The sequence below is a fragment of the Equus quagga genome, chromosome 1 (assembly GCF_021613505.1).
Source record: "Equus quagga isolate Etosha38 chromosome 1, UCLA_HA_Equagga_1.0, whole genome shotgun sequence".
Classification (NCBI taxonomy): Eukaryota; Metazoa; Chordata; class Mammalia; order Perissodactyla; family Equidae; genus Equus; species Equus quagga.
This window is the reverse complement of record NC_060267.1, coordinates 95,768,474-95,786,246: the sequence shown is the minus strand read 5'-3', so window position 1 is coordinate 95,786,246 and position 17,773 is coordinate 95,768,474. Positions and strand designations below refer to the sequence as shown.

Here is a 17,773-nt window from a genome sequence, read left to right as displayed (position 1 = left end):
AACAGAAGGCAAATGGCTAACACCCTAAATATATGTATGAGAAAACTGATGAGGTGGGGAAAAAAGGAACGTACCCTCCCACAAGAAATACGGCCAAAGATAAACAAAGTAATCTACCAAAAAGACAGACAAATAGCCAAACATATACTCTATTTTTTAAGTTTGCCAGTGAATGAAGAAATACAAGTAAAAGACGAGACTATTTTTCACCTTTTGAATTGGCAAGTATTTTTTAATAATATCCAATATATGACAAGACATGGAAAAAAGACACATGGACTAAGAGTATGAAAAAAAATGGTACAATCTTTATGGTCAGAAATTTGGCAAAAACCAATCCAAAGCCTTTAAAAAGGAACCTCGGCTAAGGCACAACCACTGTCCACCAGGAGTAAGTGGAAGGGAAATAATTGTGACCATACACGGAGACCCCTGCACGGAGCGTGAGGACAGCTCAGCCTCTCACGCACTGAGACCGCAGCAGGCAGCGGCCTGCTCACCACATCCTGCCAAACACAAACCTCGGCCGCCGCTCCCGCATCTGGGAAGACCCAATGCGCTTTCAAGTCGATATGTTACACTGAACAAATGAGAGCTAGGAGAATGCATCAGAACACCACATCTACAGGTGGTAAGCTTAAGGAGTATTTATATCTTGTTCTGTCTGCTCACCCAGGTTCTCTAAATTTTTTATAATAAACATGTCATTTCTTTTATAAGGAGAAAAATTAATAAAAGTTGTTAAAGAAAAAAGTTGAAACTTGAACTTCTGGTCATAGGAAGCTCATGCTAGGATTAAAGAAATATCACCCAAAGGTTCAGTCTCCTAGTGAAACATGCACCTAAACACTACATTTTAAGCAAATTCTTGCGGAGCACCTCCCACATGCACAGTATTATTCTAAGCTGGGGGAAGAGTCAGATGTGATACCCACCACCAAGATGTGACCTGAGGGGCACTGAGCCCACACCAGGACCCAGAGGTTCCACTGAGTCCTAGAAAAGCCCTCTACCTCCCCACGGGATCAGAGATGTAAGGCGGTCTGCCCATCCACCTGACTCCCCAAACCCACACCTGGGTAGGAAACCAAGGACAGAGCAGGGCAGTTGTCTTAGGAGCCACAATGCACACCTGACAGAAAGCTCGCCTGTCACAGTGATGCAGGAGGCCAGCACACAGGGAACCCACACAGACTCTGGCCTGGCTTTGCCACGTTCTTCAACAAATCCCATGGCCACTGGATTTTTATTTCACCTCTTATAAAGCCCTTACATTATAAAGAATACACGTGCAAATGGTATAATGAAATAATTTAAAAATTCTTGTACACTTTACAAGGAGCTGCTTAATCTTCTATGTCCTTTGTTTTGTTAGCAAAGTGTCCCCACTGAACGCCTCTTTGCAAATAAGGAGGCTAAATACCCAAAAGGCTAAAGTAAGGTAACCCTATAAATAATCACATGCTGCTAAAATAAACATTCTCTATACACACTGTACAAAAGATGACACTGTAAGCTTTCGAAAGCAAAGGGAGAAAGCAGCATTTAGGAAGATACCATTCTTAATGCTCAAAATGCCGTTTAAAACTGAGAACTCCAATGCATATAGGTACTTAAGATAAAAATAAAAAGAATTTACTAATTAAACCATAAACATGCCCGTATTTTCAACTACAAACTCATCAGCCCCTGCTCTGCTCCTTCCTCGTCCCCTTCAGGAGGGACACCTGCTTGCTTCTTTTGTTTGAACCACAGCAGACACATTTCCGGTCACAGCACATTTACCTGCTAGGGTCTGGTGTCAGCAGGACCCACAAGGGGAGTGCCGCTCTCAGGGGGAAGAGGACCAGCCACCCAAGGAGCACCCCGGCCTGTCCACACTGCCCGATGAGGGGATGACCCACAGAGTCACATTCTCGCTCTGGGCACGGCTGCAGCACTCACCTTGTTGACCCAGAACACCATGGCATCCTCGAGGTCATACGGAAGCTCCTTCGAGGCACTGAATGTCGAGAAGCGCTTGACGCTGGCCACGACCTTCTCGATGCTGATCATCTCCACGGTGTAGGCCATCATGAGGGCGTCCACCATCGCCATATGGGCACTCTGGGAGCAGAGGCAGCAGTTAATTGCCCAAACCTGCCTCTCCTACCAGGTTCAATGCGGAGACCCTACTCAGACTCCAAACTCTGAGGTTCCATTGTTTTTCTCCTGTCTGTGTAAGGAGATTTTACGATCTTTATCCACACGTTGCCCCTCCTCGGGGTGAGCCAGCGCGGCCCCCTGTAGTGTGGAGGGCTTGATGCCTCCTTCCTCATCTCCCTGACAACCCTGGGAGAGCCCGGACGGGGTGGGCGTATCTTTCCTTTGCAGCTGAGGGAAAAGGTACGGGAGGGCAGACAGACGTGCCTGAGGCCACAGGACCCTCAACAGGCCCTGGGTACCAGTCAGGAGCTCTGCACACTAAACTCATGCCGTGCCTTACCCCGTTCCTTCCCAGAACCTGAGTAACATTCTCTTGAGCCACAACACGTCATCCACAAAGTCCAAGAGTGAAAAACCACAGAGCATAAACGCCAGTGAACAGCCTACACAGAAGCAATGTAGGAGGCACCAGAACTGGCTTAGACCTGGAGCGGCCTGGAAAAGTCACGTCAGTGGTATGGCTTTCAGAGAAAGATGGGGAGGGGGATGCTTAAGGGAGAAAAAGGCATATTTATTTCTTCATTTTGGCACGAAAATACAAGATATACATGAAACAATCTAATAAAATGGGCTCAACGATTACATGTCACACCTGCAGAAAAGCCTGCCTCCAGATGTTCTTATTAACGTGCCTCGACTCAGCCTCCTCTCTCACACGGCACGCACAGGAGAAAAAGAACTGAGAGGAAGCTGTTTTTTCCCTGTTTTCGAAAACAATCACTCGCACTTAGAGAAATATATCACTCAAGACACCACCGCACACACTCAAACCTCGGCCAGCTTGTGGACACTCGTGCTTACACCATCTTGTGCCTGAAGTTTCAGGGCCAACTTTGCCTCATCCATGCAGCCGAGCTACACATGGACAGCTGGCGACATGACAGGCTGGGGCGCCCATGAGTGCCCATTGCACCAGAGGCTCCTGCCAGTGGGTATGAGACAAACGGTATCCCTGGCAAATGCACCCGACACACTGGAGGTGGGGGGGGGGGGGTACAGGCCACTCACCATCTTTATGGGTGCGCGGCTGAGGTCAGGGTCCATCACGGGGGTGTCATCGCTCTCCATCACGTAAATCCCTTTCCGGGACAGGGCCTGGATGACAGACTGATGTCCCTGTAAGGCGGCCACCTGGTCACCTTTCAGGATGAGGCTGCAGACACGGCAGTACAACTCGCTGGACAGCAGGAGCTTGATGACAGGCGGCTTGATGTGCTCCTGCTCATACTGGTCGATGTAAAAGGGGTCCCTGAGGTCCTCAGGGATGTTATCTGAGCCAAGGAAAGATTACCATGTGAGCACGACACCCACTGCAAAATGCTCCCAGAGGACAAGGTGCCATTAATTACGACGGGCGCCTCACAATATACAAGACCCCAGCTAGTCCATAATCCCATCATCTCCTCCACTGGCAATGGGAAACTCACTCCTCATCCCCCATGGGGACACGGCAATGCACATCACTTAGTAACCTCACCACCTCATGGAGCAACTCTCCTGACGTAGGACACTGAGAAGCAGGGGCAGGAGCCCTGAGGGGGTTGGTGGGGCTGAATGAAACCAAGACGCAGTCAGGCTAGGACTGCACAGCGCCTGATCCACCACAGGACAGCGTGTGGCACACAGAACAGGGACCTGGTCACACTGTGGGAACAGCATGTGGCACACAGAACAAGGACCTAGTCACACTGCGGGGACATTGTGTGGTATACTCAGCATCACCCCTGGGGAGGGAGCCAAGCACGTCCTCTTTCTGACGTCAAATTGGAGACAACAAGCAGGCCAAACACCATGGTCTTTACAGAACAGAGTGCCAGGCCTGCTGCCGCTGTGACCATGACAACAGAACAGCGGCAACAAGCCTTTACTATCTTTGGACCAGGTGGCATTAAACTCCACTTGAGCCATGTTACTTAAGCACACCACAATTCTATCAAATCAAGACTGTCCCTACGTTACAAATGAGGAAACTGAGGCACAGAGAGAGTAAGCAATGTGCCCAAGGTCACAAGAGGCAGGAACCAACTGTGGACACGGTCCAATCCACAGCATCTATACTGCCTCCTGCACCAACACACCAGCCACATGTGTGCAGCTGGGGACGCCCACTTTCTGGACAGCTGTAATGGTCTCCCCAATAGTGTCCTACACGTTTGCTCTGCAAGATTGCCAACTGCTGCCCCCCAAAATGAGGGGGAGACTCTGTAGTCCAGCACATTGGGAAACACCAAGTTAAACAGAGTAGGCTGATTTCTTCACATGAAGACCCCTGGACCTTTAACACACTCCACGCCCTAAGACCTCCCCCACCACAGCTTTCTGGAACTGTCCTCACCTCTGGAAGAGTTCAGAAAAGCCTCGTATCTGCAAAAATGCTAGAGTGGGAAAGCCATGACACCAAGCACTGAAACCCGCGGTCACACTGGTGCTGTGCACAAGGACACTAGCAGAGTTCTCCTCATATCGGGGGGCCAGGTGCTTCACGCTCCACCCAAGGGAAGAGGCAGCTTTGCAAAGGCTCTCCAACAGGACCCCGGCTCCTTCCACTCTCTTCACAGGCGTTACTGTCTGAGCCCTGGGTCAGTTAACCACAGGGCTGGGGGCCCTCTTCATTTCCTGGCACTCCGTGCTTGGTTTCTTATTTCTAACAGCAGCTGCTAATAGTGACGCTGCACTTCAGTTTTTAAGCATCATTACACATATCTCAGGGCCGGCCCGGTGGCATAGCGGTTAAGTGCACACATCCCGCTTCAGCGGCCTGGGGTTCACGAGTTCGGATCCTAGCTGCGGACGCGGCACTGCTTGGCACGCCATGCTGTGGTAGGCGTCCCACATATAAAGTAGAGGAAAATGGGCACAGATGTTAGCTCAGGACCAGTCTTCCTCAGCAAAGAGAGGAGGATTGGCAGTAGTTAGCTCAGGGCTAGTCTTCCTCAAAAAAAAAGAAAACACATATCTCATGAGTGCCATGGCAGCCCTGTGGGTGGACAGAGTGAGCATCAGCTCCAGCTCTACAAGGCTGGTGACACACCCCTGGCTCAGGGGACAAATCTGATCCAAACCCCACACATGTCAATCACATCAGGAACCATCCTGTCTTGAAACTGTTCGGAGTTCTGAAACAGAACAGATCATACCAATAATAAAAAAAGTAGGTTCCACCAAAAACTCCAGTGGGAAGATCTCTGCTTTCTTTGTAGGCAGTCAAGGTGACACATGAGTGGGGAGCCAAGGGAGGAAAGGGAGCCAGCTGCACACAAACCAGAGTGAGCTGTCCCAGGGAGTGGACGGTAGCCTGGGAGGACACGCACAGAGGACGTGGGACCCGGTTCTGAGCCAGACGGGAGGCAGGGTCTCCCTGAGTCAGGGAGTTCCACGATCATAGTACATTTTCAGAAGTTCCTGCCAGTTATGGGTAAGGATACAAGCGTCACTTTGGGCAGCAGCAGCCCAGCCAGCCAGGGCCCCAGTGACAGGGTTGAGACACCTCTCGCTGCCCCCTCCCGTCTCTCAACGCCTGCCCTGCCTCCATCTCCTCTGCTAGTTCACCCTCATTTCCCCAAGTGCTAGAAGGGGGCACTTTCCAGTTTACTGCCCAGGTGACCTCAGTCAGTTTCATGGCCTGAAGGACCACGTGTGGGCGGTCATTCCCAAATGCACATCCTAAGCCTGGCCACTTCCCTGAGCTCCTCCATCCCCGTTCCTTGAGATCTGCATGTGCAGGTCTGGGGACCTCGAGCCTAATGTACCCATAAGTGAACTCTAACACCTCCCAAAACTGCCCCTCCTGCGCTTCATCTCCAGGTCAGCTGCTCAGACCAAAAGCTTCAGGGTCATCTGTCTCTTCCCTTCCTGGCAACCCACTGGCAGCTCTGGCTGACTTTCCATTTAAAATGTATCCAGAAAATGACAACTTCCTGCCATGCCACAGCCACCCACCACATCACTGCTGTCCCCCTAGTCTAAGCCACCTCACTTCTCACTTGGCTGACAGATGGGCTCCCCTCTAGGACAGCAGAGACCTGCAGGACTCGGAGAGGAAGATTCCTCAGGGTCACAGCCCTAGGAAGAGGGGACAGAACACAGGCACAGGTGGAGGGTTGGCCCCAGGAAGGATGAGCATCCATGGGCACAGGTGTAGAAAGACACAACCTCCTGGAACGCAGGAACGTGGTAGGCAGGAGGTCAGCAACCACGGCTCTGAAGCAGGCTTCTCCTGACAGTCCACCGGGGAGAAATGTTCTCCAGGGGGTGGCCTGCTTAGTGAAACTTTCAAAAACAATCAATACAAATTGATTCACATAATCAATTTTTAAATTATATATAAATGTGAATCCTGCAATTGGTTCACATAAATTTCAGATTCAGGATAAAGAGAGGTAAGGGAAACGACGCAACCACTGAAGACACAGGCTCCGGACTTTAACGAAGCCCTCCTAAGTGTACGGGATCCCTCCGCTCCAGCTGTGGGTGCCCCGGCCTCGAGCTCCCCACTGAGTGCCTGAAGCCGTGCTCCTGCACAGGCCCTCCACGGCAGCCGCTGCCCTCAGAAGTGAGCTTAGTCACCTGATTTGCCTCAGTACCGTTAACTACTGCAGGTCTGAAATTTCTCATCAGTCATATCAAAATCAAAGACTGCTTAAAAGCAGACAACTTTGTAAATGCCTTGAACCTATTTCCAGTGGCTTATTCTTCAATTCCTCTACAAGCCAGTAAGACAGTTTGTTAGAAGTTTTCCTTTGTTCAGCAATTATTTACTGAGCACCGCCTGTGAGCCACAAAAAGCACGAAACGTGGGGGTCAAGAGGATGAGACAAGTTATTGCTCTCAAGGAGGAGCCTTTGAGGACGACCGAAAAGTCACCAGGCAATTCCCACAAACGTGGCGGGTGTCACATAGGGTAGGGGGTGCACTGGGGTGCCGATGAGCCATCCGAGCAGGACTGTGGGCTGGGGAGGCCAGCGAAGCTTCCCAGGGAAGGAAGCAGCCAGGCTCTCAGCAGCCGATGGAGCGGGCAGGGGGAACACGAGGAAATGCCCCTAGTGAGAGAATTCTAGGGAAGCGCAGCAGGTCAGTATCACACGGAGCAACCACCCGGCCGCATTAGTCCTCCCTCCCTTCCTTCAACAGCTTCTCAACTAAGCACCTACACAAGCCTGCACTAGGAGGGTTTGAGGACATCAGCGGGTCTAGCAAGGAACAGGCAGGCTCAGGTGATCTGAGGGCCTGTGACAAGGGAGGGGACCAGCCCAGGTGGGGTGAGGGGTCAGAGAAATTGGAGGACAATGAGACACTATCTGCTCGGGTCCCAGGGCAGGAGGGTGGAGGACAAGCCTGCAAAGCAGGAGGCCACTGCAGTCACCAGACTGAGTGACAACTGGAGGCAGGCAGCACTGGGAAAGGGTGCAGACACCCAGGAGGTGTCAGCATCAGGGCTTGAGGTGTGACCAAGAAAGACACCAAAGACCCCATTTCACCAACCAGGTGCAGGACAGTGCCTTTGACTAACACAGACACCTGGAACATGGAGGAGGACAGTCAGGCGAGGACATCCCATTCTAGATGTGACACTGTTGAGGCGCCTGTAGGACCCAAGCTGAGATTTGCGAGAGGGAGAATATGGAAATGGAGCACAAGAGAAAGGGGCTAGCCAGAGACGTAAGTTTGGAATCTATTCCCTCTGAATAATAATCTATACCCACAGGGATGGATTAAGTCCTCCAGGAGGAGAAGGGCACAGTGAGAACAGAAGCCGGTCGGGGAAACCTAGGGACACCCCGTGCATGGGGCAGACATGGGAAGAGAAGCCAGAGACAGAGGCTGAGCAGTGAGCATAGAAGGGGTGCGACAGAGTGTGGGGTGTCTGTGGCCGCAGAAAGAACTTTTCAAAGTGGGAGGACAAGAGAGGAAATACAAGGAGGACTTCAAGATTTCCATGGATGTAGCAACCAAGTGGTGGCCAGGGCCCTTGCAAAAAGCGGTGGGAAGTATGGTGAAGAGCGAATGGATGGGAGTGAGGAGTGAGCTGGTATCTCCTTTCGGTTTGAAGGAGAAAGTGGGGTCAAAAGACCTGAGTGCTTGAAGGACTGGGGAACCATGAGCAGGTTTAGCTGGTGATGGAAGAAAAGCCTGCCAAGAGGAGGGGCTGAAAGCCCGGGGGTGGGAGGGAACAGAACCAAGCAGGGGGGAGCCATGTCTCTGGCTGTGACAGGGAGAAAGGGAGGAAGGATGGGGAAGAAGCAGGTGAGTGTGTACAGTGGCTACTGCTTGAGGGAATTCCCATCGGATGCTCCTGGAAAGCAGGAGGTAGGGCATCTGCGAGTGGAAGGCCCTGGGCGGGAGGACCCTGACTTGGGACCGACCCTGACTCGGGACCACGAAGGATTGTGGGCAGGGGTCTCCAGATGGACTAAGAGCCAGACACTGCACTCTCTGAGGGGCACTGCCTGAGGGATGGTGGTCTGAGGACACTGGTCTGACGGAGAGCGGCACAAGGGTCAGTGTCAGAGGGACACTGGTCTGAGGATATTGGCCTGAGGGACACTGGTCTGACAGTCAATGTCTGAGGGACACCGGCCTGAGGGAGATTGGCCTGAGGGTCAGTGTATGAGGGACACTGGTTGGAGGGACACCAGCCTTAGGAAAAGTGGCCTGAGGATCAGTGTCTGAGGGACACTGGTCTGAGGATATTGGCCTGAGGGACACTGGCCCAAGGGAGATTGTCCTGAGGGTCAGTGTATGAGGGACACTAGTCGGAGGGACACCGGCCTTAGACAGAGTGGCTTAAAGATCAGTGTCTGAGGGACAGTGGACTGAGGACAATGGCCTGGACACATGACCTCAGAGAATGATCTGCAGTGACACCAGTCTGTCATCCTCCAAGAGCATCAGTAGCCAAAGGGGCGCGTTCACTGTGGCTCACTGGAGAGACCTAGGCTGATGCTTCAGCGTGGACTGATGGAAAGGCAACGTGAAGGATGAGAAGACTATGCAGGTCTGCGGTCAAAACCAGGCCGAAGCTAAACGCAGAAGGGAACAGGAAGGGGCGGCAGCTGCCGGTGAACAGAGGGTCGGCATGAGGTCTCATGAAGGCAGGACCACGTGCAGCTGAGGGCAAGGCCTGAGCACTGCGGCCTGGCCTTGACCCAGTGCACTCTGACTCGGCCCCTTTGCCCCCAGGCCCAGGTGTAAGTCACGGGCACTAAGAGCCGTCTCCTGGGGTGGGTGAGGATTAGTTATGGCATGAACACAGGTCATGGCGCAGAGAGCAGAGCTTGAGCTCAAACTCACGCACATTTTAGCTCTCATTCTGTTCTCGATACCATCGTCACAAGACTAAAAAGATGCCTCAAGGAAGCACTGTTCTGCTGCTGCTTCTGAGGCCATCATGCCATGCCCCATCCAGTCAACCGACGCCACAGCACTGCACCCAGGGCCGGGCGAGGGAGATGTGGCAGCACATGGTAGGCAAGGACCCCAGCAGGCGTCCCCTCATGGCCACCCCAATCTGAAGCCTGGGACTTCCAGAGGCTCCAACTCAGCCCGAGGAAAGCAAAGACTGTGCAGCCACAACGACACAGCAGCACAGCGAGTCTCAATCACGGGTGTCCAGCCCCACCCTGGACCGACCACCAGAAGGGCCTGTGCCTCCGCAGTATCAGCATTTGCACCACTCACTGAGAATCACCTGCAGAGGCTCCAAAGGTGGCTGAGTCTCTCCATCGAGAAGACGCTTCTAGTTGTGGAAACAAGCACTCACAAAAATAACTATACGGTGAGGTGAAAATGACCAAGGGGTCTTCTAACTCTGGAACCCTACCCACACTCCAGCCCAATGCTGGAGATGCCAGACAGAAGAAAAAGAACACAGCTGACATATGGCCCCCACCAGGCAGAGCCCACTGACTTTCCTGCCCTGTACAGGCGAGCACCAATGACAAAACCATATTCCAAGAGCAGCGGGAGAGACGGCACCCCTGGGCCCTTTCCTCCCCCTTTGCTGAGGCAGGGGAAGTGCATAGGCTCAGCTTCTAGCCAGAAGACCAGGAAGGGAGACTCCTGGGAACTCCCAGGGTGGGGTGTCGCAGAGAAGAGGGGGCTGGGTAAGAGATCCTACAATCTGTGGTTACTGTCCTGGACGACCCTGAGTGGCCCACATGTGACAACAACTAAAATCAGAACAATGACTTTGAGAACTAAACTAGGGCCCAGGTTTCACACTGGGATCCCGTGGAAAGGCCAGAACGGCACCACAAAGGCCCTAAAGACTGAACCAACCCTGAACCACGGCCCACAGAGGGTGGGTCATCAGGACTTCCAGTCTCAATCTAACTGGCTTGACCACCTATCTAATAAAAAACAACATTCTGCAGCTTTTAACAGGACAGAGTGTCACAGAGAAGAGTCAGAGTGTCCAAGACACAATCCAAATTTACTCACCAAAGAAAAGAGAGAAGAAAATCTACAACTAGTGGGGAAGGCCATCAACAGACCCCAACCCCATGATGACCCAGGTGCAGAATTACCTGACAAAAATGTTAGCAGTTTTCATAACCACACTCCAAGAAGGACATTTTTTTTTTTAAAGATTTTTTTATTTTTCCTTCGTCTCTCCAAAGCCCCCCAGTACGTAGTTGCATATTTTAGTTGTGGGTCCTTCCAGTTGTGGCATGTGGGATGCCGCCTCAGCATTGCCTGAAGAGCAGTGCCATGACCACGCCCAGGATCCAAACTGGTGAAACCCTGGGCCACCAAAGCAGAGTACGCGAACTTAACCACGGCCATGGGGCCGGCCCCACAAAGGACATTTTTTAAATGAACAAAAAAACTAACACAAAACTCTAAGAAAACCTTGGAAAGACGTTCCAGAACAGAGGGGAACCGAAGACTAGGGCCAGGCAGTGGCGAAGAGAAGGGCAGGCAGAAAACCTCGCAGCACTGCCTGAACTCTTCCACGGGGTGCTCAACACTGGCCCCACGCGACGGCGGCGGGTACCATAAGGATGCCGTGGAACCTGACAGGGGTGAAGCAGATGGACTGACCCTCCACACGTCTCTCCTCCGCCTCCCCTCCATTGCAAGGCCCCAAGTACAACTCGGGGAATAGCTCTTACCAAGGACAGTGCCTGCGCAAGGGACAGACTTCCCAAGGGGCAAGATGGTTTAGCGGGAAGGTGATAAACGGGAATGGCACAAACTTGAACACCAGGGCCTCTCCAGCTTGAGGCAAGACCCTCCACATTCACACCTCAAAGACTCACCAGGAAGGGACTAACTCCAGTCCCTCTCCCTGCATAAGGGACACCACACGCCAGTGTAAAGGAGATGCAACTGAGTCACCTCCACCTGGAAAGGGACGAGTACCCATCAAACAGATGACCAAATAAACAGTATCTTCAAGGACCTACATGGAGAGGAGTTCTTCCGGGAATGACGGAGAGACAACTACAAGGGCAGTACACACACAATTAACACCTGTGAAGGCTAGGGCCAGCTAACAAGATGGTGAAGGGTCACCAGGCCAAGATCAAGGAGAAATTGCAATCGAAAGAGCCCAACATGCTGACACCACTCTGGCCCAAGGGCGCGGCCCACCTTTCTCCCAGGAGGCTCCATCCCTTCTAGAGGAGGCAGTGAAGAGGGTAGGCTGCATTTCTGGCCCCACCCAAGTTGTAAGGACAAAATCTGGACTCCAGGGCCTGACAAAGGGAGCAGGGGACCCTGGTAATCTCCCACACACTCTGGACGGGAACCTCAAGGGCTGCGCCCTAAGAGCAGGAGTGTATCTAAGTAGAGCAGCCCTCGAAAGCACTGCAGTATGGCTCAGAAGCACCCCAACCCATGAACTGGAGCAAGGGGTCACGGCCTGTTGGTGTCTAGAAGCAAATGTAACTTCCGCCTGGAGGAAGGCCTCAAGCGATTTCTAGAATCTTTCAACTATTTCATACATTCCACACAAATGAAAACTAAGCAGATAAGCAAATGCTAAACTGAACAAAAGCCAGCAGAAAACAACAAACAACAGAAACAGGCTCAGAAACAGGCTCACAGACTTGTGCTGCTGCCAAGGTGAAGTCAGTCCAGCACAGCCTCTCCCCAACTGATAACTAAAACTCCGCACAGAAGACCAAAAGCAACAACTGGGGGTTCTAAACACAAACAAGGGCAGGCAACGTGGGGAGGAGAGGCAGAGCTTGAAGAAGCAACACTGGTAGGGTCCCCAGCTCGGGACCGGGGGGCCATGGTTGGGATAGTGTGGTGAGAGAAGGAGGAAAGCAGTAACAGGCACCCTCATGCTCTCTGGGCAGTGAGATGAGTTCCTTTTAGAGCTCTGGCTGCCCGCACTGTCACTGTAGTTCTCCACTGGGCAGGCTGGAGGGGAAGAAAGGGATGTAAAGCCCAGAACTCCCCCACCCTCCAGCTGGCAGGGCCCTTTTCCTGGTGCTCTGGCCAGAGAGATGGGGTTTCTCTGACTCCTGGCTAGCTGTGCCTGCTGCACGGTGCTGGGTCTGGGCTGCCCTCAGGTCCCAGCCGGCAGAGACTTGTCTCTCCCTGCCCCTCTCCACTAAGCACAACTGTAACCTTGGAAATGATTCAAAAGACAACCAGAGGAGAACTCTGAAAAGTGGAAGGGAAGGGAAACTGCTTTGGGACCCCAGGATTGCAGGAACAGCACAGCAACAGAGTGTCTGACGACCTCCCATCCAACAAAAGGTGACCCAGGCCTGGTATCTCCCGACCCCTGGCCTAGCAGGTGAAGGCACGCCAAGTAGGCTCCTTCCTGCCCCGGGTGGAATGGGGAGTCCCACCTACTACACCAGGCCAGCCTGGCCCAGGCAGCAGTGGATCACCAGGAAGCCCAACTAACAAGCATCCTGGGATGCCTACCTCAACACTGCACTCAGCCCAGAAGCAGTCTCCTTCCCCACAGGGCCTGAGACACATCCTCCCACCCCAGACACCTTGCACCAGGGGAGTGCAGCAGTGGGACCACACCACAACAAGCACTCGGCCCAGGAATGCTCTGCATCCCCCAGAGGCATGGGGTACCCTGCCATAACAAGCACCCAGCCTGGAAGCTCTTCATCCTGCAGGCAGAGAATCTCACCCCACCCAGGACACCAGACAGTACAGTCCTGGGAAAGCTCCTCTGCCTCCTAGAGCAACGCCAGCAAGGGCAGTAGGAACCCCAGCAGCGGACACACCAGGCGGATCAAAATGGCACCACGCAGGCTCTGAACATTAGGCTGTCTCTGGAACCAGCCACAGAGGTCGGTGAGGACCTGCTGACCCTAAACAGGGAGACTGCCTGATACAACCAGAGGTTTCCAGGGCACCCAGTCTCCCGACATAACAGGGAAAATGCCCAGGAAACAGCCCAAACTCACCTGTCACACCCAAAAGAAGGAAAACCATGACTTTAATGAGAAAAGACAATCAACTGACACCAACACCAAGATGAGTCAAATGCTGGAACTATCCTGACAGGGATTTTAAAGCAGTCTTCATAAAAACGATTCCAGAAGCAATTACAAATTCTCTTGAAACAAACGAAAAATAGAAATTCCAGCAAAGAAAAAGAAGTTACAAAAAGAACCAAACATAGGACTGAAACTAAGAGTAATAAATTTTAAAACTCACTAGATGGTCTCGACAGCAAAGTGGAGACGACAGAGGCTAAAATCAGTGAATGCCACACACAGAATCTGCCCATTCCGAACAACTAACAGAAAACACACGGAAAAAATGAAATGAACAGAGCTGCAGGGACCTTGGGAGAATAAAAAAAGATCTAACATTTCCATCACTGGAGTCCCAGAAGAGGAGAGAGAGTGGGGCTGAAAGAATATTTGAGGGAATAATGGCTTAAAACTTCCCAAATATGGCAAAAGATATAAACCCAGATTTCAATAAACTGAGTGAATCCCAAACAGAATAAACCGAAAGAAATCCACACCGAGACACATTATAATCAAACTTCTGAAACCTAAAGGCAGAGAGAACACTGTGGAGCAGCTGGAGAGAAAGGACGCAGTGCAACTAGGGAACCACCAACTCAACTGGCAGTGCGCGTCTCCTCTGAACCTGGAGGCCAGAGGGAAGCGGCACATGTTCTTCAAGGGCTCAGGGGGAAGAACTGTCAGCCAGACTCCACATCTGGCGAAACTATCCTTAAGGAATGACGGAAAAATAAAGACCTTTTCAGACAAAGGAAAACTAAAAGAACATGTCCTTCGCCAACCTTAAAAGATGGCTAAAGGAAGCTCTCCAAATAGAAAGAAAATGATAAAGAAAGAATCTTGGAGCATCAGGAAGAAAGAATAATGGAAAGAAACGGGTAACATGGGTAAATACAACACACTATGCTCCTCATGAGTTTTCTAAACTACATCTAAAGACAAACAAAAACTACAGCACCTTCAGATACTCAAAATATAGTATTTAAAAGTCCCAGGGAGGGGCCAGCCCGGTGGCACAGTGGTTAAGTGCACACATTCCGCTTCTCGGCGGCCCTAGGTTCGCCAGTTCAGATCCCGGGTGCGGACATGGCACCACTTGGCAAAAGCCATGCTGTGGTAGGCATCCCACATATAAAGCAGAGGAAGATGGGCATGGATGTGAGCTCAGGGCCAGTCTTCCTCAGCAAAAAGAGAAGGATTGGCAGTAGTTAGCTGAGGGCTAATCTTCCTCAAAAAAAATAACAAAAAGTCCCAGAGAGAAGGGGCTGGTCCAGTGGTGCGGTGGTTAAGTTCACGGGCTGCGCTTCTGGAGCCCGGGATTCACAGGTTCAGATCCCAGGTGCAGATCTACATGCCGCTCATCAAGTCATGCAGCGGCAGCAACTCACATACAAAACAGAGAAACACTGGCACAGATTTTAGCTCAGGGCCAATCTTCCTCAACAACAACAAAAAAAGTAGGGAGAAGGAGCGACATCAGCAGTATAGAGGACTAAGTTGTTCCCTTTTGTCTCTCCCCTCCAAGTTACAACTAAAGGACATGCATTAACCAGCAGAAGATTGCCTGCACAGCATAATAGGACGTCTGAGAGATCCACGCAGCCATGCGTCTGAAGGTGGGAGAGCAAGATCCTGGGGAGGGAGTGGAAATAGATGAGCACACACTTCACCCCTCCAGGGGCAGCAACCTAGGTCTCAGGTCCTCAGACAGCAGCTGGCATGACTGTAAGAGGAGGCGGGGGCAGCCCACAATGTGGGGACACTTTCAGAGTTGTAGCCAGGCCTGCGGGAGTACCCACTGTGCTGTGGCAGCCCACCCGTGGGAACGCTCCCCGCCTAGTGGCACAACGCAGTGCCCATGAGGGAGCCCTCACCAAGCCCAGCAGCTCAGCCAAGCCAACTGCAAGCACAGAGCAGCACACAGGAAAGAAAGTGCCCCCTCCCCTCCTGCCCTGCACAGCAGCTCCACCATCCCCTGCTGAGCACAGTGGTCCTGCACCAGAGTGACCATCTGTGGAGCACAGAGGCCCCACCTGCACGTGAGTGCGTGACCTGCCAAGCAGCTGTGGCCAGTGCGCAGACACAGAGAAGCCCTACCGGCACAACTTCCCACAGATGGCGCGGGATCAGAAAACACAGCTCCTGCCCCGCCATCCAGAGGTGGCAGGTGGCATCTGCAACCTGATACTACACAAATGCGCCAGGAAACGATCAATTCATCAGACACCATGAAGAACTACTGTAACACTTCAGAGCAGAAGGAAAATGAGCAGTCTCCAGAAACCAACCCTGAGCCCACAGAAATTCACAATCTAAATAACAGAGAATTGAAAACATTATCATACAGCCAGCCCTTATGGCCCAACTGCTACAGTCCGACACGTTCCACTTCGGGGGCCTGGGTTCAGTTCCTGGCGCAGAGCCACACCCCCCGTCTGTCCACAGCCATGCTGTGGCGGTGAGGCACACAGGAGAACTGGGGGACGCACACCTAGAATCTACAGCTACGCACTGGGGCTTTGGGAGGAAAAACACAGAGAGGAAGGGTGGCAACAGGTGTTAGCTCTCAGAGCAAATCTTTCAAAAAAAAAAAAGAAAAGGCAAAAAGAAAATTATCACAAAGGAGCTCAATAAGTTACAAGAAAACTCAGAAAGACAGTTCAATGAGCTAAGGAATAAAATTGATGAGCACAAAGAATACTTCACCAAAGAGATTGAAACTCTAAGAATAAAAAAAAAAACAGGGGCTAGCCCCATAGCATAGTGGTTAATTTCAGCGTGCCCCACTTCAGCAGCTCGGGTTCTCAGGTTCAGATCCCAGGTGTGGACCTACACCACTCATCAGTCCTGCTGCAGTGGCAATCCACGTATAAAGTGGAGGAAGACTGGCATAGACTTCAGCTCACAGCTAACCTTCCCTCAAGCAAAAAAAGAGGAAGACTGGCCACAGATGTTAGCCCAGGGCTAATCTTCCTTAGCGAAAAAAAAGAGAAAAATCTGGATATGAAGAACACAATTAATGAGATAAAAAATAATCTAGAATCCATAAAAACTAGAGCTGACAAGGAGGACAGAATTAGTGATTTAGAGGACAGAAATATAGAAATGTTTCAGCTGGAGGAGAAGAGAGAACTGAACTAAGATTTTTTAAAATGAAGAAATTCCTTGAGAAATATCCAACTCAATTAGGAAAAGCAACATAAGGATTACAGGTAGTCCAGAGCAAAAAGCGTGGGAGAAAGGAGCAGAGAGCTTGTTCAAAGAAATAATAGTTGAGAACTTCCCAAACCTGAGGAAGGAACTGGACTTACAAGTACCTGAAGCCAAAAGAACTCCTAAACACATCAATGCAAAAAGACATTCTCCAAGGCACATAATATGAAAACTGACAAAAGTCAAGGACAAAGAAAAAATATGAAGGGCAGCAAAGCAGAATAAAATAACCTAAAAGGAACCCCTATCAGGCTTTCAGCAGGTTTCTCAGCAGAAACTTCACAGGCTAGGAGAGAGTGGAATGATATTTTTAAAATACAGAAAGACAAAAACTTCCAGCCAAGAATACTCAACCCAGCAAAACTATCCTTCAGAAACGATGGAGAAATAAAAGCTTTCCCAGACAAACAAAAGCTGAGGGAGTTCATCACCACTAGATCTCCCTTACAAGAAGTGATTAAGGATGCCCTCAGACCTGTAACAAAGAGGCAAAAGGTTACAAAACCCTGAGCAAGCAGATAAATAGACCGAATCAGAAAACTGCAGCTCTATACCAGAACAGATCAGTAAACACTTAATTATAACATAAAAGACAAAGCAAAGGAAAGCATCAAAAATAAATATAAACACTTCAATTTAGTCACAAACTCACAACACAGAAAAGAACAATTTGTGACAACAATAACTCAGAAGGGGAAGAGGAAAGAAGGAACCAGCTTAGACTAATAGAGATAAGAGGCTATCAGAAAACGGACTATCTTATCTATGAGATCTGTTATACAAACCTCATGGTAACCACTAAATAAGAAATCACAGCAGAGCTACAAATCATAAACAAAAAGAAAACTCAGAAAACCACCAAAGTGAAATGGCAGTCAGAAATACAAGGGAAGAGA

The 17,773-nt window shown here is 50.9% G+C and overlaps 1 protein-coding gene across 4 annotated transcripts in view; it reads right to left on the bottom strand.

The window, feature by feature from the left end:
• CAMSAP1 (calmodulin regulated spectrin associated protein 1) overlaps positions 1 to 17,773 on the bottom strand; it is a 66,306-nt gene that overhangs the window by 34,540 nt on the left and 13,993 nt on the right. For all 4 annotated transcript variants that reach the window (XM_046662019.1, XM_046662028.1, XM_046662038.1 and 1 more), the window contains exons 2-3: positions 3,214 to 3,476; positions 1,945 to 2,106 (exon numbers count right to left, since the gene is read on the bottom strand). In XM_046662019.1, the coding sequence (XP_046517975.1) occupies positions 1,945 to 2,106; positions 3,214 to 3,476 (425 nt within the window). The remainder of the gene's footprint in view (positions 1 to 1,944; positions 2,107 to 3,213; positions 3,477 to 17,773) is intronic.